The sequence below is a fragment of the Papio anubis genome, chromosome 8, assembly GCF_008728515.1.
Source record: "Papio anubis isolate 15944 chromosome 8, Panubis1.0, whole genome shotgun sequence".
Taxonomy (NCBI): Eukaryota; Metazoa; Chordata; class Mammalia; order Primates; family Cercopithecidae; genus Papio; species Papio anubis.
The window spans coordinates 89,798,954-89,826,544 of NC_044983.1; the positions used below are offsets into that span (position 1 = coordinate 89,798,954).

Sequence of the window (27,591 nt, forward strand, 5' to 3'; positions counted from 1 at the left end):
ATTAGAAAATGTTGTCCAAAAATATAAATAATGTGAAAAGTAAATAAAAATGCATTTATTTCACTAAGATGGATGACATAAATTTTTTAATGTCAAGGAATTTAATAATCACTTCCCTAAAGCTTAATGGGTCCCCTACCCCCAGGTTGGACCAGCAATTGCTAATTTTTTAAAATTTAACACATCTAGTCAGTTTTAAATTTTTAGACACATCATTGAAAGAGTTGGGAAAAATACATTTATGTGGGTATATATTCAGTTAAGCCTCTAAAAGAATATGCATGATGATGATAAACAAAGATTGGGGAGTACAGGAAAGAAGAGAAAGAACGGTATAAGGATCACTGTGGTTGGCTTTCAGATATTCATCAAACCCCAAATGATTAAGTCAATCATAGTAATTCTGTCCCCTCCTTTGCAAATGACTGACATACACAAGGGTTCTTGTCTCATACTGGGTTCACTGGAAGCAGAGCCTAAGACAGTGATTTGTTTGCACGTGATTTACAGAGGGAGAGCTCTCAGGAGAAAGGGAATAATGGAATCAGAAAATGGTAGGGGAAGAAACTAAGCAAGAATGGCCTCAGCTATAATTTAGCTTCAGCTAAATTACAGGGAGCTCTAGAGCATAAACTGCACCATAACGTTGGTCCTGAAATTACTCTAAGGCAAGGGAGCTGCCATTTGCTGCTTACCCCTAAATCAGTCAATCATTGATAGCAAACTATAGAGAATACAGCTCTCATTCAATCAAAGATAATTCTCCAGAAAGGGAAGGGGCTCCTCTCATTTGTTTAATCAATAGTACCAGCAGCTAAAGAATGGATACAACCGCCCAGAAAAGGAGAGCTAGAAAGGGCACCAAGAGATTCCATCAGTAGCATGTGACCCGTCCTGGCCAATGAGACATGAGAAGTCATCACAGAGGGGCTTTTAAACATAGAGAAACACTCTTTAAACATAGAGAAACAAGAAGAGCCAGTCCTGTTCTCCTTTGGATATCATCACATCTAGCTGTGATGTCTGGAACGGCTGCAGTCACTTGCTACCAGCCTGAGGATGAAGCCAACACCAAATATGGCAGAGCAGAAGATATAAAGAACCAGAATCCTTGATGACAATGTTGGGTTGCTGTAGCCTGCCCTACCTTTAGACTTCCAGTTATACGGGGGAATAAGCACATCTGATTCAGATCATCTGTTACCAGCATCTGAAATCATCCCAACTGATATATGAGGGGAAGAGGCAAAAGCAAAACTGGACAAAAGAAGAAAAGCAGAACACAAGAAGGGAACAGGAAAAAGGATTTAGGGCAGAAAAGAAGAAGAGAAAAGAATAAGGAAGGGGGCAAAAAAGATGAGAAGGGAAATATGGCTACAAGACAGAACCAATAGTATAGTATAGCATCATTATAAGAGTCTGTCACATTGCTTTCTAGTGATAATTTAGATCCCCATTTGCTATTTCAGTGCTCTAATTCTAGACTAGGTAAAACCTGTAGAAGAAAAATAGAAAAAACTAAAGATTTTTCAAGTCAAGTTGGTGTACTTACTAAGACTATGTTTAAGAGTATGGAAAATAAACTTCTGAGAAAATGAAAGGATTCTTTATCTTCCCTACCTCTACCCTATCCCTACCAAAAAGAAAGCTTTCTCTGTTTTGGTTGCTTTTAAAAAAATCGGGGAGCGGTGGCTCAGCCTGTAATCAGCAGCACTTTGGGAGGCGAGGCGGATCCGAGGTCAGGAGATGAGACCATCCTGTAGCTAACACGGTGAAACCCGTCTCTATTAAATGTCTTAGCCGGGCGAGGTGGCCCGAGAGCCTGTAGTCTGGCTACTCGGGGAGGCTGAGGCGGAGAATGGCGTGTGAACCGGGGCGGTGAGGCGCTGAGATCCGGCCACTGCGCGCTCCCTGCCACAAAATGACAGGCGAGGTCCAGATCTCAAAAAAAAAAGAAAAGAAATCTACAACCCAACACTGTCAATAACCTAGGCCTATATCCTCCTGTAACCTCCACAGAAAGTTCTGAGAGCTTTTTATACACATTTATATTTTTCTTTTAATCCTATAAGCCCACTTATACAAATCTATACAGAAAGAGTATATGCTTGTAGATATTCATCACCACATTATTTATAACAGTAAAGAATTAAAAACAACCTAATGTTAAACTGTAAGAATAGTTCTCAAGATTATGCATTATAGAAAAATGTTTACATGAAAGATATTTTGATGTACACGTGTATGTGCAAAAAGATGTGTTTTGTATGTACGTATAAAGAATTTTATAATTTGCATGTATGCTCTCTGTGTGTATGTACGAATAATAAAATATGTCAGGTGTTAACAATTAAGGAGGTGAGGTTGGAGGATGATTTCTGTTCTCCAGTTTCTAAACATTCGATAGCAGTATGTGTGTTTTTAAATTTTCAGTCTGTAAAAAGAATTTTGCTTCAAATCTCAGATTTATCTTTTCTATGATATAATGAAAGGGCATCTAAGATCTTATAATAATCATTCAGCTCCTATTGTGGGCTGAACTGTGTCTCCCTAAAATTCCTATGTTGAAGTTCTAACCCCCAATGTGACTGTTTTTGGAGACAGGACCTTTAAGAAGGTAATTAAGGTTAAATGAGGTCATAAGAGTGGGGCCTTAATCCAATATGACTGGTGTCCTTATAAGAAGAGAGGGAGATACTCCACGAATACATTTGCACAAAGGATAGAGTACATGAGGACACAGGAGGAAGGAAGCTGTCTGCAAGCCAAGTATGGAGACCTCAATAGAAACAGCCAACATCTTGATATTGGACTTCCAGTCTCCAGAACTGCGAGAAAATAAATGTCTGTTGTTTAGTCTGTGGTCTTTTGCTATGGCAGTGCTAGAAGACTAATGCCCCTCTATCAATCAAACTGAATCCTAACCATTTTCCAGTAAACATTAACTCCAAAGCACTGGGCTAGATAATACAAGGAAACAAAATCAAAATCATTTTCATTTGATTCTTAGTTATTGAGTACCTATCAGTTATATGTCACTGTACATAACTCCTATACAAACATGTACTTTCATAATAAGGAACAAATCATCTTGGGGTAAAATATCCTGCACATAAAAGCAAAGACTTCATTCAGGCAATTCTAAGAAGATAGAAACCAACTATGAGTATTTCTAAATTTAAAAAGTTAGTTAGGGCTAGTTTTTACCTAAATTCATAGCTCAGGGGGTAAGAGTGATATGGACAGCAAAACAGAAACAAGCTAAGATTGACAAAGGATACAGAGGACAATACTAATGTCTCAAATGAAACTATCTCACTGGTCGCTTTCGAGACATTCTTGTTGAATGAAATCCTAGATCAATTTTCTACTGCAGATTAAATTTAATTTGGAATGTTAGTTAAATTAGTATTTGCTTATCAGTGAGAATATCAATAAAATTATATATTTTTGCTACAGAAAATTATCTGATTTTCAAGTGAGGAAGGGAACTACTTTTATTTCTTCAGTACTTTTCAGTAAATTTTATTTCTCACTCTTCTTTTTTCTTTCTTTTTCTCCTCCCTTCTAGTGCTAACCATTTTTACTTTATATCTGCAACTATTATTTAAATAAGTAATATTGACCCCCATCTTAAACAGTAAGAAGAAACAGTCTTTTTCTCTTCTAACTCAGTGTTACTAAATTCAGCTAACTCATATTTTTTTTTTCCATTACTTTTCTGGCTCCAAGGATCTCAAGATCGAAGGCCAGTAAAGAAATCTGAACTGCACATTGGAAATCAAGTATAAAGAATCCACTCAGCTTCTCAAACAGCCAAAGATACGAAAATCATTCAGATTATTATGGTTCCTATTTCCCTGACTCATTTTTTTCCCTTAAAAATGGCATTTTGTAAATATTCAACACCAGTTTTCCTATTCTTTGGTTTCTACTTCACTATTATTGACAAACATTTGTTGAGCATCTAGTAAATCCTGGGGGTATAACTATGAGATTTGACCCTAGTCCTTTTGTCTTTATCATCGTGATTAAACTCAAAAAAAAAAAAAAAAGGTCATTTAGCATTTCCCAAAATCATTTTTTTAAAGTATAGATCATTTTAAAAATCACTTTTGATAATGGTTAATACAATCCTCCTATACAAATTGGAAGTCAAATGAAGAGGAATTTCTTAAAGGTGGATAATCTTCCCCACCCCAACACAGTAAGAACAGAAGAGGAGGAGTTTTCTCCTCTCTGTTGTTCTGGGACATATTTCCACCTATCTGTATAGGAAAGAGGTACAAGTTGTTGGTCACATTCCTTCTCTCTCCTCATTTAACTTCAGAGGAGAGCTGTGACATGCATAAACAACACATGAGGGAAAAAATGATGATGACACGGTAAGAATAATTATATCCTGACCATTCCTTCCAAAAGGGTTGAAGATGGTAGGGAAAATGAAGCCCCAAGTAGAAAATATGGGAATTTTAAATATTAGTAATGACTACAATTCTCTTCTTTCTTCTGCTGACACAACGGCAGATTGGAAGGGCCATACAAAACCAAGATGAGATACGGGAGAAAAGCTACATTGCGCTAGTCTAGGCCTTAAATAACAAGGTAGAAGAGGATTCTTGTATTTACCATCCATCCCACCTTTCCAGACAGATGGGTCCAGAAGCTTTGGCCAACAATAAACCATGCATATGTAGCACATACATATAGAAATAACTGATATTTATATTAAACACTCACCACCTGTCAGTTGGTTTCCCAAGAACTTTACATGGATTAACTCCTCTGACCCTCACGAGAACTTAAGTTAGATGGTATTATCATCCCTATTTTAGAGATTTTAAAAAACTGAGACACTATATAATTTGCTCCAAGTTGTTACAGCTATGTCAGACTCGGGAACCAAGCACAAGCAATCCAGTCTGATCTCCGAAATTCCTTATCATGATATCATTGTGTTTATTGCTAAAAAAACCCCAAGTCTAGGCCACAAAAAAATTACACATGGATTTGAAGATTCAGAATCCTCCTAAGAGTCAATTAACACAGGTTTATTAGTATAAATTCCATCCAATACCACCAGTTATTTGAATGTTAAGCATCATAGTACAAGTCTGTATGTTCACTAGGCAAAAATTCCAAAATATCTTCCCCAAACTGAATACTGACCAGTTAGAATTATTCTTTTCTCACAAGAAAGGCTAATGAGGGCTGCAGTTGTCTTAATGGCACTGTTCTTCAAACGATGCCCCTCATCACAGATTAGAAGATCAAATTTTATATTCTTAATTTGATCCAGGGAACGAAGTAACATTTCATAACTGATAATAAGAACAGAATAAAATATAGACTTGATGAATTCTTCAACTTTGTGGTCCTGAGGAAAAAAGATAGTATTTTAAAAATCAGGAAGAGAAATGATATGAAATCAAATTTAAGCAGCCTATTCCTGACAGTCACTTATTAAGAATTGGAATATGTTAACTCTTTCTGTCTTAGTCAACTGAGGCTGCTATAAACAAAATACCATAGATTGGGTGGCTTAAACAACAGACACTTATTTCTCACAGTTCTGGTGGAAAGTCTAAGATCAGGGTGCTAGCATGGTTGGGTTCTGGTGAGAGCCCTCTTCCTGGCTTGCAGAAGAATGCTTTCTTACTGTATCCTCACGTGGTAGAGAAAGGAAGTTCTGGTGTCTCTTGCTTTTGTTACAGAGGCACTAATCTCATCACATGGCTCTACCCTCACCACCTCATCTAAACCTAATTACCTCCCAAGCCCTCCTCCTAATACTGTTATACTGAAAGTTAGAGTTTCAACATATGAATCTGGGGGACACAAACATTCAGTTCTTAACAACTCAAAACCAAAATGTAAGCTAAGACTCCATTTTTGTGCAAAAGGGTTAGGGAGTTAACAAGTAAAAACTGAATTACTGATTTGAAAAACTAGATTTTTTTTAAATGACTAAGGCTAAATTTTCAAGTTTCTTACCTGATCAACAGTAAATATCTTGATCCTTTCACTTCCTAGCCACTTTTGAAATTCTTTCTTCCAATTATTCACCAAGCTTCCAGGTGTGACAATTAGTGTCTTCTTTATTACTGGCTTGCCTCCATAGGGTCCCTGACACTGCAGGGTCCAGATGAGCGAAATACATTGCAATGTTTTCCCTAAACCCATTTCATCAGCAAGAATAGCTCCACATCTGCCATTCATTCTGTTAGAAATAATTTTACTTCCTTTAATCACAATAGAAAAATATTTTATGCCCTTAAAATCATCAAGAACCAGAAACTGATATTTTTTAATGACACTGAAGACTCTTTTAGTACTTTATTAGCTGATTTACAACACATCTTTTGCATCTTTGATAATTATATCCATTACATATTGTCAACTAAATTACCAAAACATAAATCTGAAATTAGAGAGTTGAATCTAAATCATCTGCTACTATTACATGTACATATTTAGAGGCTAGAAATGAATTCCAATTTTATATCTGCATATGGATAATTTAACTATAACTGTGTTTCTCATCGCTAAGAGTTGAGTGATTTTTATTGTTTTCAGATATCAAAACAGTTTAAAATATATTGTTGTATTATATTTAATCAGCAAGACCTACTGAGCTGTATTTTATGATTCAGTAAATGAAGTCCTCAACAAAAATAGCTCCCTGCATCATAAAAAAATTAAACACTAAACACTTGATATAATACATATAATTTAGTAAAAGTTGTTATCCTACAGACCTACTATGCTATATAATTTAAAATTAAATGTTATTAGGGATATTATTAGTAAGATCATGTATTTTTATGCCACTTTATATTCCTAAAGACCTTAGCAGTGTATGTTTTATATTTTTAAAGTTAAGAAAGTCCAAAGGAATTAAGGATATTACAAAAATGCATAAATATACAGTTGACCACTGAACAAGAAGAGTTTGAACTGTGAAAGTCCACTTATATATGGGTTTTTTTCAATAAATGTTATAAGTGAGTGTGCCTACCTCTCTTGCCTCCCTTCTATCTCCTCCACCTCTTCCGCCACCTCTGCCACTCCTGAGACAACCAAACCAACCCTTCCTCTTCCTCCTCTTCCTCAGTCTACTCAACATGATAAGGATGAAGACCTTTATGATGATCCATTTCCTATTAATGAATAGTAAATACATTTTCTCTTCCTTATGGTTTTCATCATGCATTCTTTTTACTGGCTCATTGTAAAAATACAGTATATAATACAAATAGTATATGAAATTATGTGTAAATTGAGTGTTTATGTTATCAGTAAGGCTTCCAGTCAACAGTAGTTTATTAGTTAAGTTTCTCCCAAAGTTATATGCAGATTTTTGACTACACAGTGGGTCAGCACCCCTAATTCCTGAGTTGTTCAAGAGTCAGCTGTAGTTTGTTAGCTAATTGTATTTCTTCTTAGTAGAAATTAAGAACCAATATGTAATTTTGTATTTGTGTTCCATTTCAAGGTATAGAGAAAAATATTACCAACATAAATTACAGCTACTATTTAGGTAGCTGTTTTAGATCAATAATTTGGCAACAAAGGACCAAATGTCAGCCAAATGAGATACAGTGAATAGCAAAGACAAAATACAGATTCATCTTTGCATGGTAAAGAGAAGGGAGCAAACAGGAAGCCTTTATGGAGAAGATGTATCTTGAGCAAAATTGTAAAGGGTAAATAATTGCTACACTAATGAGGCAGTTGAATATAGTTGGAGCTTGAACTGAAAAATATGAAGCTACCATGGTAGGTAGAAGACAAAAGATGAGTATACTTATCCTTGAGAGTTTAGACTGTATCTTATAGATCAGCATCTCCCAACACTAGGATTTCATGACTACTATCATCATTTGTTGCCATATCTGTGATACTATATGTTATTATTTTTCTTCAAATCAACTCATTTTTAACTTAAATTTGAAAAGAAAACTCATTCTAAGCATAATTTATCTGTGAAACCAAAAGTTTAATAGGCTATTTTTCTTTTTTTTTTTTTTTTCTCGAGACAGAGTCTTGTTCTGTTACCCAGGCTAGAGTGCAGTGGCGTGATCTTGGCTCACTGCAACCTCCGCCCCCTGGATTCGAGTGATTCTCCTGCCTCAGCATCCTGAGTAGCTGGGATATAGGTGTCTGCCACCACGCCCAGCTAATTTTTGTATTTTTAGTAGAGAAGGGATTTCACCATGTTGGCCAGGCTAGTCTTGAACTCCTGACCTCAAGTGATCCACCTGCCTTGGCCTCTGAAAGTGCTGGGATTACAGGTGTGAGTCACCATGCCCAGCCTATTTTTCTAATAATTAACTAAATATGCTACTATTCAAATTTTTTTAAAAGGCTTGTCCACTTGCCACCCCAAAATAGTCCCATATACTGCCAGTGGAGTAGGGATCACAGTTTGGGAAACCCTGTTCTAACTTCTGAGAGTCTCTGAATGATTTTAAATAAGGGAATGCCATGTTCAGAACTGTTTTTCAGAGAGAACTCAAGCATCTGAGAAGCATCAGAAGCAAATATATAAGTTAGAAGCCATTGCAATAGTCTAGATAAAATATGATATTTTTATGACATCAGTTACTAGAGATGCTGCAGTGGAAGACAGAAAAGATTAGGAAACAATATTTAGTAGGTTAAAATAATTAAAAGTTCAGGTTTGACTAGATTCAGAATGTGAGAGAAAAGAAATCAAAGATGATTCTGAGACCAATTGGGATAAGACCTTCGAAAGAAAAAGCAGATTTGGGAGAAAATGTGAGTCTAGTTAATAGTTTCTAGAAGACAATATTCCCTTAACTTGTCATCAGGCAAAGAGTTCTTAGAATTTGGGAGAATTTCATTTCCAACTGCCTTTAAATGACAAATTTTAAAATCAAGGGGCTTGGCATTTAAAAACAAGGCAAAACAAAACCAAAACAAACAAAAAAGACTGGAAGAAATGTTAGCAGGGGCCTTTGATTCTTTTTTTCTCCTGTTTTTTTGTGTCCTCTAGAATATCTTTAAAAGATGATACTACTATTCTTTAATCAGAAAATGCAAAAAGGAAGAAGAAACTTTCTTCTATTTTCAGATGTAGAGATAGAAGAAAATCTTTTTCCAAAATTATCATAACCAAGCCAGGTGCAGTGGCTCATGCCTGTAATCCCAGCACTTTGGGAGGCTGAGGTGGGTGGATCACTTGAGATCAGGAGTTCAAGACCAGCCTGGCCAACATGGTGAAACCCCATCTCTACTAAAAATAAAAACATTAGCCAGGCATGGTGAAGCACACCTGTAATCCTAGCTACTCAGGCGGCTGAGATGCAAGAATCACTTGAACTTGAGAGATGGAGGTTGCAGTGAGCCAAGATTATGCCACTGCACTCCAGTCTGGGCAATACGGCAAGACTGCATCTCAAAAAAAAAAAAAAAAAAAATTCTCAGAACCAGAATTAAAAGCCTCTTTCACTTGTTCTCATGACCCTTTACCATAACAGTAGTGAGCTTTTATTATACCACATTAAGGCCAATTGCATTTATCTGTTTACTCAAATACTTTAAAAGTCGCTTAAAAGTAAGGACCGTGGTCCTGATTCCTGTATGCCCACCTCCTAGCAGTATGTTTGGCACATGGCATCTATCAAGAACTACTTTTGAAATAAATGCACACATTAAGCACTATTCACCTTTCCTACCAATTGAAATTCATAGTACACCCTCAGGACTCGTTTTATCAGGATCTTCTTAGAAAACCATTATTGTGTTACAGGTTAAATCAAAATTAAGATTAGATTAAACAAATGATTTATTTTCCTACCTCATTCCCATTACACATTCATAAAGGAATATGATTCCTTCTTTCTGATGTGGTCGAAGATGATATACAAGGTAAGGATCAATCACTACATCCACAAGAGGGAAACAGTTCTTATTGAATACCCACTGGTGATTCTTATCTGGTCGTGGCATAACGAGGGAATCTTAAAAAATGGTAAAAGTACAAGTATTGTAATTTCACTTTTTCAGCAACCAACATTATCTTGTTTTCATTACCCTAAGATAGAACTGTTTGCCACCATTTGTGGCCTAAAAAAAGTCCAAAATTTAGTCACGGTAATGTTACCCAAGGGCACAAAATTTAAAAAGAAAATCTCATGCCTTACTGATACACGATTTCATGCAAAGAATTATGAAGAGCCTTCCAAACTTCACATACCCAAAAGTGCTTCAAAAGCACTGAAATTCACTATTGTCTAGTAAGGAATTCAGTAAGCCATAACATTCAAATAGTTCAGTATTCAGAGCAAAGAGAACTATTTCTAGCTGAAAGCATAGGCTGGAATTTTGCCAAGATGCATTTGCCAATGTTCACAGCTTCTCATTCTGAAAAGGCTCCCCAAATTTAACATACAGGGTTTCTATCTTTTCAGTCCTAAACACACTAACAATGATCATTACTCCTATTAATTGGAACTGACAAAAAAATGATAAATTTTCCATTGACTTAGCCACCATTATTTGCTTGAAGTTAATTACTACATTCATGAATATCAAGTTCATAAATCTTTTTTTGTTTGTTTGTTTGAGACAGAGTCTCACTCTGTTGCCCAGGGTGGAGTGCAGTGGTGTGATCTCAGCTCACTGCAACCTCTACCTCCCAGGTTCAAGTAATTCTCGTGCCTCAGCCTCCTGAGTAGCTGGGATTACAGGTTCGTGCCACCAAACCTAGCTAATTTTTGTGTTTTTAATAGAGGCAGGGTTTCACCATGTTAGCCAGGCTGGTCACGAACTCCTAACCTCAAGTGATCTTCCCACTTCAACCTCCCAAAGTGCTGGGATTAAAGACATGAGCCACTGCACCCGGCCTCATGAACCTCTTTAAAGCAGCACGAAGTCATCATAGAATAACAATGTAATTCTTCAAAACTGTGCTACAAAATTTAAAAGATTTACTAAAATACCACCCAAAAAGGCAAAATCAAATATAACTAGAAGGCAGGTCTCAACTGATAAATCTGAAATTAGATAATAAACCCACCAAAATTATTTTGGGGATATATTGCATGCCTACATCATGGTTATAAAAATTGAATTAGATAAAAAAAGAAAGAAGAATGAGGAGAAGAGGAGATAAAAAGAAATAGATTCCGGTCGACTATGTAAATATTCATCAGTGTGGAACTATGTTGTCACAGGAATAAGAGCTTGGTCATGTTTACCATCAACAAATACCTAGAGAATAAGTTTTCTGTGGATTTTCCTAGGGTTCTGAGTAACTGAAAGGAACTTTCATCTTTAAGGTCAATTCCTGTTAGGTAGGGGACTAGGAAGTAAAAATGGGAAATTTAGTCCTTGGCTTTCCTCTATATCACTGTAGCAAAGAGTGTACTCCTTGTGGATTTCCAATCAAGAAATGGCCCCATTAGTTTTCTATCTTTTACAAAGGACAACAAGGAAAAAGAGAAGATAGAGGCGAAAAATCACATACTGCCCAAGCAAAAAGGACTATAGGATTATAAATCACCTAATAAAAGGCCCATCTTCAAGAAAGAGAACCCTAAACAGTCAAAATAGTAGAACACTAGTTCAAATTTTAAGATGCTTCTTTATCTTCACAACGATAAAGATGACCATTTAACATTAACAACATGTCTCAGGCATTAAAGTCTACAACCTAATTCTATCCTTTGCATAAGATAAATACATGAGAATAATTAACCATTTACTATTTACCCGAAGTGCTTTTACACACACACACACACACACACACAAATATAATTCATTTACATCACATACAACACATAAATGCCACAATAAATTTACATTTACATATATATAATGTATACATTTACATCACATACACACAACACAGAAATGCCACAATAAAATGTTTCATTCACTCACTCAACAAGTATTTCCTGGAAAGAGTATATACTAGACACTCTAAAACTCTACAGTGGTTATTAGGACCCACGTTTTACACATGAGTAGGCAAAATATTAGGAAGGTCAGTGACTACCCCCAAGCGGTCAAAGAACCAGTTAGTTCAGTGGCAAAACCATGATTCTAACCCAGATCTTTGAATAAGCACAGTATTCTTTTCAGTTCCCCACAGCCCTGTATTGTGTAATAGCAAAAGTACAAAGAGAAAGGAGAATAAAGAGGAGAGGGATTGTTAAAAGAGCTAGTGGGACAGACAAAATATTTGGACAAAAAGAGAAAATTCAGCTGCATCAGCTTCCACTCCCTATATTTCAACTAAGTCTTTGGGATAAGCTAATATAGAACTAGGAATTTTAAATTATGGGGTTTTGTTCCAACAATGCCGTTGATTATCTGTATTTAGGTAAGTTGGTTCATCTTTCTAGGCCTCAGTTTCCTCCAATGCAAAGTGAAAAGACTAATCGAAATGATCTCAAAGGCCTCTTTACTTCGAAATTTATGTTTCCATAATACTTGCAATGGGGAAAAATAATCATTACTTTATATACTTGCTGTTGTTAGGAAAGAAGTCACCCCTATCTCTCAACTTTCACATCTACTACATTACACTTTCGGTCAGATTACTTGGCTTCCCCTCACCAAATAAGAAGCTCTGTGATGACAGTTTTATCTTTAGGCCCAACCCATAAAAGGCAATCAAGAAATACCTGCTGAGTGAACAGTCAAATAAAAGAACAATCAGATACAAGCTAGGTTTCTTTTTTTTTAAATGCGATTTTTAAAATTGGATTCAGCAGTGTGAAAATTAACTGATTGAATGGAACTTTCACCAGCAAAATTTGGACTTTGCATGAAATCTTACCATTCAATATTTTTATACACTAATGCTTGTGATCAAGGCATACAGTCCTCAAACTAGAAGTATAATCGTAGTCCAGATTCATACATTTACTAATTTCTCTCCTTACTAAAAAGTCAGATTTTATTCAAAATTATACACATGTATGTGTAATACATATACATGTATGTATATACACAGGTACAGTATTTTTATTGCCATATTCTTGGGATTATTCATTTACATATGAAATAATTCCCAAACTATATTGTTATTTGACTTCAACATTATCCCTTATGTCAGATTACATATCTCAAGAATAATGTATACTTTCACCTAAAACTTTTAAAACAAAATTTAAACTTCAAATTCACACACAAAAAACATTTTGACAGTAAAAACAGAAAATTCAAATTATTTTTAAAATCTTACTTGGCGTATATGGGTCATGGCGTGGTTTGCAATTTTGGAAATCATTCTGTCTATTTTCCTTTGAACTTGGTTTACAAACACTTTTGAAAGGGTTAGAGAAACATTTCCTGGCAGCCTGAGAAGAACGCGAGATAGCAGTACTTCCTCCTCCAAGCTGAAAACACCTGCCACTGCTGAAGTCATCTGGAGAGATCACACCCATGACTTCTATTTCTTTTCCACAAATCATCAGTGTTTGGCCCTCTTCAATCTTTTCAAGCTCTTTGAATTTATAACCAATGCCTTTAAGTTAAGAAAGAAAAAAATTAATTGACACTCTAAGATGATACCATGGTCACCTTCCCATAACTGTACAGAAAAACTGCACTTTGAATATAAATAGTCTTGTATAATGCATTAGCCAAAATGGAAGCATAATTTAACATTTTGGTTAAAAAAAAAAACACTAAAAATCAAAAGAAATAATACAGCTATAAAATTCGCCATGCTTTAGAGAAAGCAAGAATATTTTTACTATTGAAAATATAGATTATTGTACTCTATAGTTTTGCCATGTCTTGTCTGGAAAAATTAAGCCAAGAAAATAGTTTGATAGGCTATATGTATCCTCCTTTCTTGTACAGAAACACCATGGGTTTTTTTTCTCTATTTTCACTCAGAAATAGCTAGAAATGTGAAGGAGAACTAGCAATAAAAGCATCTGTTACCACAACTAGTACTGACTGTTCCACATGAGATAGCAAAGTTAAAATACAGTTGTGGCAAGAGGTCATAGATATTCCATGCTCTAACTCTTTAATAAAACATGGAATATTTTGTAATATTAAGCTTGTTTCAATTATTAATTTGATGAACATTTATTTAGTGTTGCTATGTAAAGGTGCTGATGAAATATAAGTATGAATGAGTCAGTCATAGGCTGCTTAAAATGAGTTCATTAACCACATAGATGGAATTTTAGACTTCCATGCTGGTCTATTAAATGCATTAAACTATTAAATATGTAGTTACTGTGCCATTACCAAGCGCAGGAGCTGTGTACACCAGAAAGTTTTAAGTCTTTAAAAACAATAATAAAAGACTGTCGCAATTTAGAAAATACGATGACCCTTTTCAAGTAGTTGAAAATTACTAAATTTTCTCTACTGAAACTGGCCTAAAATTTATAATCTGTGCCAATCTGTATTTAATATATAGTCTTAAATTATTTATGGTGGAATACTTTTTAATTTTAATGCTCTGATATAGGAAGAAATTACTTAGCTCAATGTCAAAGACCCATCACTCCATCCCAATTCAGTATTGGTCTTCACTTATCCAAATTAATGAAGATTATAGTCTTATCTTCACATAAAATCCAATTACTGTTAATCTCAGTTTTACATGGAAATGGAAGACAAGAATAACCTCTTAACTTTGAGGTACCTTTAAAGTAGCTCTAATTCCAAGATCTCTCATTTCATTTAGATCCATAGATGATCTTGATCCAAAGATGACTCTTTCAAACATCTCAGTCGCTAGAAGATTTTCCTTTACTCTTAAACTTTGCTTCTCATACTGGTTTTTGTTTGTTTGTTTGTTTTTAGGTATTATGCAACGATGGCCAACTGAGCCTGATGCATTATCACAAACTATTAGCAATTTTAGCATTCCAGCTTTCAGTTTTCTTAGCACCTCTATCTTTACATTAACAAATTTACATATTGTATATCCCAGTTATTTAAAAGAAAAACTGCTTATAGACAGTAACTTGTAAAATTAACTTCAGGTTCATACCTTTATTAATGTTATAATTAAGCAACCAAGTCCTATGTTTGGATATTTTCATTTTGAAAACCCTAAAATATACCTATCTTCAGTCCCTCTCCCTACCATACAGGTCAAATAAATCAGAGTCTCAAAGAAAGGTCAGAGTCTAGGCATCGGCATTTCTTTTTCTTTTTCTTTTTCTTTCTTTTTTTTTTTTTTTAAGAGACAGGGTCTCTCCAGCCCAGGCTGGAGTGCAGTGGTATGATCAAGGCTCACTGCAGCCTTGATCTCCTGGGTTCAAGCAATCTTCCTACCTCAGTCTCCCAAGTAGTTAGAATTACAGATGCATGCCACCACACCTGGTTAATTTATTTTTTTGTATAGACAAGGTCTTGCTAAGTTGCCCGGGTTGGTCTCGAACTTTTAGCCTCAAGCAATCCTTCCCCCTCAGCCTCCCAAAGTGCTGAGATTACAGGCGTGAGCCACTACACCCTTAAAAGCAACTCAGGTGATTCTACTGGCATAGTCAGGGTAAAAACCCACTGTTTTAAGCCTAATTTTCATTTTTTGTTACTTGCAACTGAAAGATCATTTTATTATAAACTACACATATACAAAACCATGCATACTATACCTTAGGGGTAAAAGATATTCCAAAGTAATTGTGATAATTTTTTGTCTCTCATTGACTTTAGAATTTTGCTAAAGAGCAATACCAATGCATGAACAAATTCTCCAAAAATCTAGCCCCAATCTACCTTAACCAACATAGAATGTGTACTATGTTTTTCTTTTTACTTCCTCTAATCACTATACACAGTTGTTCCATACTTTCATAATAAATAAAACATTCTATTGTAGATAATTTAGTTTGTTTCAACTCTTAACACTGTCACAGCCTTTCATACACTACATTCCTGAAACACTGAACTAGTTTGAATTCCCTCCTGCTTTTATGCCTTTATATGTGCTATTCTCTCTTGCACATGGCCCTTACCTATAACCTCCAAAACTATTCATCCTTCAAATAGTACCTTAAACGGTAACTCCTATCAAGCTTACCCCTAGCCTCCTGGGCAGATTAAATGGTTCTTTTATGCTCCCACTGCATTTAGTAAAAATTCTCATTGAAATAACTGTATTATTGCTTCCTAATCATCAATTACTTTGCTTTGTTCCCACTAAATTATAAATTATAATCATCTTTGGTATTCCTAGCATACTGCCTGGCACATAATAGTTATTAAAAACTATATATTTTTAAGTAAATAAACATGTAGAACAGATTTTATAGTTACAGGTCACACTCAAAATTGAACTGAGACAATGCAAAGACACTGTAGTTGGTGTTAGCCATTCTTAATTTGTAGCCTAACTTGTATTACTACAAATTATGCTGGCAACACTTTGTAACAGAAACAATGGCAACCTCCAATTTCCATATGTTAATCTAGGTCAGGCTTAACCATTATCTCCTTGCTCTGTTTTTCAAAACATTATTGAGTAGTGCTGAAATTACATATCATTCAACTCAATATCAACATATTTTTCAATTTTAACCACTTAGCATTCTTCAAAAAAAAAAAAAAAAAAAAAAAGAGGGAGAGAGAGAAAGTATACCAAGTCAAATTTAGTGTTTAAGCTCAGAAAAGTACCAAAATAACTGTATATAGCTGGCTGGCCATTTTTGGAGAAAATGAAACCATAGGATAGGATACGCTTCACTGAGCTAGCATAAGCCATAAGATTAGCAGGCTCACTAATCATTATGAGATTATTTTATGTATTATACACAGTTGAAGCACGAACATCCATTAAAGAATACCTCATCATCTCTTTATAAAACCTAATTATATTTCATTTAGGTAACCAGAGATACATACTAATTTCAGTCCAAATTGTAAACATTAGGTAGTATCACAATACCTCTTCCAATGTCTTTGCCTTCCAAATTCTTTAGTATAAATGACTTTCCTTTTACAATAAGAACAGCATCACCTTCCCATTTTTTATGTTTTTTCTTTGAAGGCTTACACCAAACAACACTGAAATATTTAACTAGGCTATCAGATGTCTCTTCTTGTTCCTTGGACACTGCTACTTCTTTAGGAGTCAAATGAACTACAATTAAAAAAAAAAATTATTAAAAATGACTTTAATGTCTAAGTAGTAAGATCATTCAAACACAAAAAGCACAAGAAAATTAGATTATATTAAGAAATAGTATGAATCATACTATTTCATACTATAGTATAATATCATATACTATATATATCTCATATACTATATATATACACTATATATATAGTATATGTATCATACTATAGTATGATAATACTCAATCATACTCATGTTAGCATTTTATAAACTAAGAAATCCAAATATCAGGTGTTAATATTACCACAAGTACAATGACTGTAAATATCTTACTGTTCCAAAATGAAATAAACTCAATTGAAGTAGAATAACATAATAATCACTGTAAACATTTTAAAACTCTAAAAATTAAGATATTATTTCAATGTCTATAGCATGGAAAAATATCTAAAAATCAAATTTTGACAAAACTGATTTAATTAAGTGACATGACAAGCTGAGGAAAGGCAAAGATTACAGAGTTCTCTGAAAGTAAAACCTGAAATTTTTATTTTAATTGATAAATAAAAATTATATATATGTAGGTGCACAACATTCTGTTTTGATACATGTATACACTGTGGGATGGCTATATCAAACTAATTAATATTATCCATTACCTCACATATTTTCTGTGGTGAGAACATTTTTTAAAATGCTACTTTCTTAGCATTTTTCAAGTATATATTGTTATTAACTATAGTCACCATGTTATACAATAGATTTCTTGAACTTACTCCTCCTTAACTGAAATTTCGGATCCTTTGACCAACATCTCCCCAGTGCTCCACCTCTATCCAACTCTAGGTAACCATCATTCTACTTTCTGTTCTAAGAGTTTAACTTTTTTGAATTCCACATATAAGTGAGATCACAAAATAATTGTCTTTCTGTGTCTGGCTTATTTCACTCAGCATAAGGTCCTCCAGGTTTATCCATGTTGTCACAAGTGACAGGATTGCCGTTTTTTAAGGCTGAGTAATGTTCCACTGTGTATCTATACCAAGAAGTTTTTAATCCATTCATCCATTGATGGACACTTAGGTTGACTTCACATCTTGGCTATTGTGAAAAATACTCCAAGGAACATGGGAATGCAGATAGCTCTTCGACATACCAATTTGATTCTTTTTGTCTATATACCCAGAAGTGAAAGTGTTGGATCATATGATATGTTACTTTTTCAAATAAGAACAAGTATAAAACAACAAAGTACAAATGAGAATAAATATTATTAAAATTATTTTGTCTCCTGCTTCTTACACCTAACTTGTACACACTAGATTTTCAGTGGTTGGATAAAAGGTGGTTTAGCTGAAGACAGCAAAATCTCATTCCCCCCATTACTGAAGAGCTCTTCCCTATGTCTTTTATCTCATATACACTTTAACCATGGAAACTGTCAAAACAATAAAATTCAAAAAACAAAACGAAGCAATTTTTTTCCTTTTTACTATTTTCCTATTTACTTAAATAGGAATAAGGCAGTAAAAGCATACAAAGTATAAAGATCAGAAAGAAAGAAAGAAAACGGGAGCATTTACAGATGTTGTAACTATTTACATAGAAATCCCCAGAGAATCTAAAAATAAAGAAGAATAAATTTAGCAAAGTCACAAGATCAAGGTTCATATGCAAAAATCAACTGTATTCTTATAGACTAGCAAGAAATAATCAAAAATAAAATTTTTTACATTCCATTCACAGTAGCTCCAAAAAACAGACATATGAAATACTTGGGAAAATATCTAACAAAAGATAACCCAGATCTCTACATTAAAATTTAAAAGCTTTGTTGAAAAAAAATTAACAAAGCTCTTATAAATAAGTACAGCTCCTATTTCATGAATTGGAACATTCAATTTTGTTAAGACAGCAATTTTCCCCAAAATGATCAATATATTTAACACAATACCAATCAAAATCCCAAGACACTTCTAGTAAAATTGGCAAGCTGATTTAAAAATTCATATGAAAAGAAAAATAACATAGAGTAACCAAAGCAATTTTTGAAAAGAACAAAGTTGGATGTTTACAATAATGCTACAATAATCAAGATAGTTTGGTACTGCCCCTCCTCTCCAAAAAAGACATATAGACATTCCAATGCATTGGAAGAGTAGCAAGAAATAGACCCGCTCACACATATACGGTGAAATTATTTTCAACAAAGGTGGGGAAGCAAATTCAATGAGGAAAAGAAAGTATTTTCAACAAACATTGCTAAACCGACTGGATATACATTTGGAAAAGATAAACATCAACCATTAAGTCACCCCATATACAAAATTCAACTCAAAATGAATGACAGACCTAAATGTAAAACCTAAAACAAAAAATCTCTAATAGAAAACACAGGATAAAATATTTGTAACCTCGGGATATACAAAGCTTTCTTAGAATACAAAAGCAAAAAATATAAAAATCAAAAATTATAAATCAACTTTTATCAGAATTTAAAACTTTTCCTTTTTGAAAGATGCCATTAAAAAAACAAAAGGGAAGCCACTGGCTGGGGTACAATATTCACAACATATGAATAAGACAAAGGTCTTGTGTCTGGAATAATTATTCTTTTTTTTTTTCTTTTTTTTTGAGACAGAGTTTTGTTCTGTAGCCCAGGCTGGAATGCAGTGGTGTGATCTTGGCTCACTGCAACCTCTGCCTCCTGGGTTCAAGCTATTCTCCTGCCTCAGTGTCCCGCGTAGCTGAGATTACAGGTGCCCACTACCACGCTCAGCTACTTTTTGTATTTTTAGTAGAGATGGGGTTTCACCAGGTTGGCCAGGTGGGTCTTGAATTCCTGACCTCAAGTGATCCACCCACCTCAGCCTCCCAAAGTGCTGGGATTACAGGCGTGAGCCACTGCGCCCGGCCTAATAATTCTTATAGTTTCAAAATAAGACAACAAACAAATCAACAGAAAATAGGCAAAAGTCTTAGACAATTCAGAAAATGATATATACAAACAACCAATAAGCACATAAAACAATATTTAACATCATTAGTTACCCAGAAAATACATATTGAAAACCTGAAACACCACTTCACAACCATTAGGATGGCTGGGATCACAAAGTCAGATAATAAACAAGTGTGCTGAGGATGTGGATAAATCAAAACCCTCATACTCTGCTGGCAGGAGTATAAAATGGTGCAGCACTTTGGAAACCAGCATGACAGCTGCTCAAACAATTAAACAAGTTACCAAATGACACTGTAATTATACTCCTAAGTATATGCCCAAAAGAATAATAACATATGTCCACAAAAAAACTTGCATATGAATATTTATAGCTAGGATTATTAATAATAGCCGACAGGTAGAAACAAACCAAATGTGCATGCAACTGACAAATGGTTAAACAAAATGTGGCATATGCATACAATGGAATATAATTCCATCACAGAATAAAGTACTAATACATGCTAAAACACGGATGAACCCTGAAAACACTTATGCTAAGTGAAAGAAGCCAGTAACAAAGGCCATATATTTTAGGATTCCATTCATATAAAATGTGTAGAACAGCAAAATCTTACAGAGACAGAAAATAGATTAATGGTTGCTTAGGCTGGAGGGTAAGGATGGGGTTAGGAAGCAAGAGGGTGGTAGCTAAAGGTACAAAGTTTCTTTCTCAGGTATTGAAAATATTCTGCAATTGGCTGTTTTGACGGTTGCACATGGGACTATATTAAAAAACAATGAATTGTACACTTTACATGACTGAATCATATGGTATGTTAGCTGTATCTCAATAAAGTTGTTTAAAATACACACACACAATGAAGTAACACCACACATTGATTAGATTGACTAAAATTTAAAAAAAAAAAAAAAAACTGACCACAGTAAGTGCTAGTAAAGATATAGAGCAACTGAAAATATCATATCCTGCTGGAAGGAATGTCAGACAGTACAACCAGTTTGGAAAACGGTTTGGCAGACTCTTTAAAAGTTAAACATACACCTACTATAACCAGCCGTTTACACTGCTGAGTATTCACCAAAAAAAAAAAAAAAGAAGAAGAAAGAAGAAGAAAAAAGAAGACATATGTCTTGAAAAAAAAAAATTTGTACATCTCCAAGCCAGGTAAATCAACCCGCCAAAAGCCTGAAAAATCTATCACTACTAGAATTCAGATAAATGGTACCTTCATTACTGGCATTCATGGATTTACAAAGTGAATCTTGGCTATCTTCAACCAGTAAATTATACTCAGAACCAACAAAGTTTTTTTCTGAGAAAACAAATGATTCACACCCAGTTTGAGTCACCTCTGTCTGGCATGACCCAGCGAACTCTGATCAGTTCCTGAAAGGATTCAGACTGCTAGAACCCTGAGCAGGAACCAAGACGACGAAAGACTGAAGTGCAGCTCCTCCAGTTTTCTGACCCTCCTTCCCTAACGAGGGTGTATGGGTAACAGGTCATTTTTCAGATACTTTTTTGGGGGAAATGTGCTTCTAATGTCCCAGAAAATGTAGTGGATAGGTTTTTACTCTCCTCTTTTCATATGTTATTGTGGATATATTTCTACATATTATTAGTCCCTTATTACTGGGCTTTTTTTTTTTTTAAGCTCTATTATACTCAATCTGCGCATCTCTGGTTATTTGTAGAAGACAAAGTCCAAGAAATGAAATTACCAGTCCAATGAATTTAAAGATTTTCAATTCCTGATTTAGACTGACAAATTGTTCTCCACGAAAGGTTGTATCAGTGATATTCCCACCAAGCAAGGGTGTCCACTTCATTACACCTGCGTTAGCACAAAACTTCACCTTTATCCATTTTTAACTATTTTATTTTTTAAATTTTCATACAGTAAAATAGACTTTTGGTGTACAGCTCTACAAATTTTAACACATGTATAGATTCACAGAACCACCATGACCACAATCAGGATATAGAATTGTTCCATCATCCCAAAAGACTTCCTCATGCTATTCTTTTATACTCACACCCTCTCCCTACCCAAAACCCCTGCAATTACTGACATGTTTTCCATGAATATTGTTTTCTTTTTGAGAATGTCAAATAAATGGAATCATACAGTATACAACCTTTTTAAAAATGATTTCTCCCATTCAGCATAATATCTTTAGGATTCATCCCAAATTGTTGCCTGTATCAACAATTTGTTCCTTATTATTATATAGGATAGTGACAGACAATTGAGTTTTCAGCTTAATTTTGATAGCTTTGACTATCATAAAGCTTCTTTGAACTTTTTCTGTGAATTCATCTTTATCAATTTAGTTGGTAGAAATGGTATCTCCTTAATGCTGCAATTTGAATTTGATTAGTGATAGGACATTTTAAAATGTATCTTCATTTCCTCTTTGCAAGACGCTCCTAATTTCACATTACACGTAAAGAAGGTACCTGAGAAAAAAAGAAAAGATTCTCATCTCTTTAAAGTTTTAATCTGACCAGAAAACCCTCAACATTCAGTCAACATATTGCCAATATGTAGAATCTAAACCCTGAATTTTACTTAAAATATTTAAGTAAAACATAGGCATAAAAGAATTTCAATTAGTAAGAACCAAGCAAAAAGGTCGGGCATGGTGGCTCACGCCTGTAATCCCAGCACTTTCGGAGGCCAAGGCAGGTAGATCACAAGATCAGCAGTTCGAGACCAGCCTGACCAACACGGTGAAACCCTGTCTCTACTAAAAATATAAACATTAGCCGGGTGTGGTGGCAGGCGCCTGCAATGCCAGCTACTCGGGAGGCTGAGGCAAGAGAATTGCTTAAAACCGGAAGGCGGAGGTTGCAGTGAGCCAAGATCATGCCACTGCACTCTAGCCTGGGCAACAAGAGCGAAACTCCGTCTCAAAAAAATAAATAAATAAAAATAAAATTAAAGCAAAAAATAAATCTACTGAATTTTAATATGTAAAATGCTAATAAAATACATGGAACATAAGTGTTGACTGTGCTGGAAGAATTAAGAATCCATTTAATATTTTCTTTAATAGGAGGTATTGACTAAGTTACGGGGCCGTTACAATATTTTAAATAAACCCACCTCATTTAAAAACTCCTCCCTCTTCTCTCTCAGCCTGGCCCCCACCAAAACAAAAAACAAAAAACAAAAAACAACAGCAACATGAACAATTTAACAGAGTGAAATAAAAGAGGTTGAAATAAGCCCACTCACTTACTAGAAATTATTGAACACTTTACTATACAGTCATGTACCACACAAGGTTTTGATCAACCACAGACCACATATATGATGGTGGTCCCGTAAGATTTTAATACCATATTTTTACTGTATATTTTCTATTTCTAGATATGTTTAGATACACAAATACCACTGTGTTACAACTGTCTACAGTATTCAGTACAGCAACATGCAGTACAGGTTTACAGTCTAGGAACCATAGGCTATATACCACATAGCCTAGGTGTGTAGCAGGCTATACTATCTAGGTTTGAGGAAGTACACTCCACGATATTCGCACAACGAAATCACCTAGCAATGCATTTCTCAGAACATATCCCTGTCATTAAGCAAGATGATTGTACTCTACATCAATATATCAACATGCTGTAGTAAAAGGGCCAAAGACAACTTGATTTTTTTTTTTTTTTTTTTAAAGACAGAGTCTTACTCTGTCACCCGGGTTGGAGTGCAGTGGTGTGATCTTGGTTCACAGCAACTTCCACTTCCCAGGCTCAAGCGATCCTCCCACCTCAGCATCCTGAGTAGCTGGGACTACAGGCGTGCACCACCAAGCCCGGCTAGTTTTTTGTTTTGTTTTTTTTTTGTATTTTCAGTAGAGACGGGGTTTCACCATTTTGCCCAGGCTGGTGTCAAACTCATGAGCTTAAGCGACTGGTCTGCCTCAGCCTCCCAAAGAGCTCTTAACAGGGTCACTCTTTGACTTCCTACTTAATAAACTCCTTTCTCCACAGTAAATCATGGGAAAAAAACATAGCATGGAAAAATAAGGTCAAGATTATTTTGTGATATATTTCAGGGAGAAACATGTATTGCAGGAAGAAACACATACATAAAAAGAGAAGTTTCTGGCCGTGCGCGGTGGCTCAGGCCTGTAATCCCAGTACTTTGGGAGGCTAAGGCGGGCAGATCACCTGAGGTCAGGAGTTCGAGACGAGCTTGGCCAACATGATGAAACCCCGCCTCTACTAAAAATACAAAAATTAGCCAGACGTGGTAGTGGGTGTCTGTAATCCCAGCTATCACCTGAACCCTGGAGGCGGAGGTTGCAGTAAGCCGAGATCACACCACTGCACTCCAGCCTCGGCAATAAAGCGAGACACGGTCTCAAAAAAACAAGAGATGTTTTCATACCATAAGAAGCTGTCTACCCCATTGTTTCAACTTCAAGTATCCAAACACTCCCACCCCCACACCGCCTCTGCTTCTTCAAATTCCCAATCATTCCTCAACTGCTCCAATCTGGCTTCCCCTGAAACTGCCCTGTTAAAGGTTACTAGGAGCTCTTCGTCTATAAACCCACAGGTTGTTTTTAGTCCTAATCAAAGTTCTCAAAAGCATTAGACAGTGTTGACTACTTCCTCCTAGAAATACTGAACTATACTTTTGTAGCTTCTCTAACATCCTTCAAATTTTCCTCTTACCTCTTTGCTTGCTTCTTCTTAGACATCTTTGCCAGTTCATACTTCATCTACCTTTTATTTATTGGAGTTCTTCAGAACTGGCTTCTAGGCCATGTTCTCTCACTGTGCACCTCTTCTCTTTAAGTAGCCCATCCACTTCAGTGGCTTCAATGCCGCCCAGGTACTAACAACCTTTTTTTTCTCCAGCCCAGATTACAACTCTTGATCTGCATATCCAGTTGCCTCCCAGACATGTCCACACACCTCATAAACATCTCAAACTCATCATGTCCACGTATCTTTTCTCCAAAAATTGTTCTTCCTTTGGTTTCCCCATGTCTCGTCCTTATTCAAGCCAGAAAACTGGAAATCATCCTTGACACTCTCTACTTTTTCAGTCCCACAGACAATCAACCACAAAATTCAGATAATTCTGCCCCCCACCAGGTTTTCAGAGTTATATATTGTATCCTTCTCCATTGCCTCCACTTTTTTCAACTCATCTCTGATCTGAATTTCGGTATTACGGCAGGGGCTTCCCAACAAGTCTACTGAGAGCTTCTTTTGCCACCTCTATTCTCTAAAGACGTTTTCCAAATTGTAGTTATCTATTTTTAAATGTAAATCTGATAATGTATCCCTCTTGCTTAAAATCTATGAGTCTTAGTAATCTTGAAGGAAGTATGCTATTTCCAGCTATAGAGACTTTTTCCTGTCTTCTTCTAATGCTCTTATCTAAATTAACTTCCACTCTCTGTACAACTTAAATTTCCAATTGCCAAATTAGACCTAGCCACCCTATTACCTCAACATTATCTCAATAATTAGTTATGTAACAAATTATTTAATGTCAGCCTTCCCCAGTAATTTATAAAGTCCTGAGAGTCTGTTTCGATTTGTTCATCACCATACTCACAGAACAAGATACTTTTCAAAAACTGCTATTTTGACTCTAGGTACATTTTGACTAAATGTTTATAATTAAAATACAATTATCAACTAATTAAAATACAATTATCTAATTAAATACAATTAAATACAATTATCAACTGGGCGCACTGGTTCACGCCTGTAATCCCAGCACTTTGGGAGGCTGAGGCAGGCGGATTACCTGAGGTCAGGAGTTTGAGACCAGCCTGGCCAACGTGGCGAAACTCCGTCTCTACTAAAAATACAAAAATTAGCCAGGCATGGTGGTACATGCCTGTAGTGCCAGCTACTTGGGTAGCTGAGACACGAGAATCGCTTGAATCCGGGAGGCGGAGGTTGCAGTGAGCCAAGAACGTTCCACTGGCACTCCAGCCTGGGCAACAGAGCAAGACTTCGTCTCAAAAAAAAAAAAAAAGAAAAATACATATATATATATATACACACACACACATATAAATATATGTATATATATAATTATCTTTTAGTGTTATAGCTCTTTTAGAATTTTCCAGTTTTCGCCAATTCTAAATCCAGTTTCAGAATTTTCTAGAAAGCCCCCTCACACACAAAAAATTATATATATATAAAATTGTTAGGGGTGGTTATTCTGGGACATAGCAAATTAGTCAATATTTTCATAATACAAGTAGTCTAGATATAGGAGGTTATGTTCCACTATCCTATGTTGCCAATGATCTTGTTTTTACCTTTTGGAGTTATTCACCCTCTCCATTCCCTGCTTTATGGCCTACATAATTTTAAAAATGGGACTAATTGGGAAAAAGAATATGTATCAATATACATATATATGTATTTATCTTAAAATTCATTTTCATTAAGAGTTGCGTTAGAATGTAACTCTGTCCTCATTTCCATTATTACCTAATTTTTCATTTTCATTGACAAAGACTTATTACCGGCCAGGTACAGTGGCTCACCCCTGTAATCCCAACACTTTGGGAGGCTGAGGCGGGCTAATCACGAGGTCAGGAGATCAAGACCATTCTGGCTAACATGGTGAAACGCCATCTGTACTAAAAATACAAAAAATTAGCCAGGCGTGGTGGTGGGCGCCTGTAGTCCCAGCTACTCAGGAGGCTGAGGCAGGAGAATTGCTTGAACCCGGAAGGCAGAGTTGCAGTGTGCCAAGATGGTGCCACTGCACTCCAGACTGGGCAACAGAGTCAGACTCCATCTCAAAAAAAAAAAAAAAAAAAAAACTTGTTACCATCAGGATCATTTTTGAAGTAAATTTATAACAAAGTTTCAGTCACTTGTTTATGTACCATATTATTTCACTGATCAGTGAAAACTTTTATGAACTTGTTCTTTTATAACCATAATTTCTACCAAATGCAGTTTTACTGAGTCAAATTTTGCACAGCTAAATATTATCAGGATCGTATTAATCCAACAAGTTTTAGTCAAGAAAACTTACCAGTTTTTAGATAAATTTGTAGCTGTCATGGGTTAATCTTTGTTGTTTTACCAAGCCCAATCTTCCCAGATAAAGTTTTGAGGTTTTTAGCATTAACAAAAGACAGAATGCTTCCATTAGTTTTTGAACTCTAAAAAATTTTGCTGTGTGCAATTTTAGTCAATTTTAATTACTTCTCTTTTTGCATTATTTCTACCAGGAGCAGTCACTGTGCATTGAATTAAAAACTGACAAAATATTTCTGCACAGTTAAAATTTCTCTGTTTTTTCATTAGGTTATCTAAGAGAAAAACATACTTCCTCTTTTGCCCTAAAGAGCGGGTAAAAAGAATGTCTTCATCAAAAGGCTGGGAAAAACATCCTGGAGTAAAATACTGTATTGTATTCCCAGGGTCTAAGAGAATAGCTGTTATGTCTAAGACCCTCCCTGCCACTATCCCACCAGCTCCCAGAAAAAATGATGAATGAGATAACTAAATTCTGATAATTCAGAAATTACTTACAAGTAACTTTGAAAT

The 27,591-nt window shown here is 35.3% G+C and overlaps 1 protein-coding gene across 3 annotated transcripts in view; it reads right to left on the reverse strand.

The window, feature by feature from the left end:
- Positions 1-27,591, reverse strand: part of RAD54B (RAD54 homolog B) — a 134,015-nt gene that overhangs the window by 56,871 nt on the left and 49,553 nt on the right. For all 3 annotated transcript variants that reach the window (XM_021942507.2, XM_003902978.4, XM_009213343.1), the window contains 5 exons: positions 16,895-17,089; positions 13,220-13,501; positions 9,824-9,986; positions 5,995-6,220; positions 5,170-5,377 (listed from right to left, as the gene is read on the reverse strand). In XM_021942507.2, the coding sequence (XP_021798199.2) occupies positions 5,170-5,377; positions 5,995-6,220; positions 9,824-9,986; positions 13,220-13,501; positions 16,895-17,089 (1,074 nt within the window). The remainder of the gene's footprint in view (positions 1-5,169; positions 5,378-5,994; positions 6,221-9,823; positions 9,987-13,219; positions 13,502-16,894; positions 17,090-27,591) is intronic.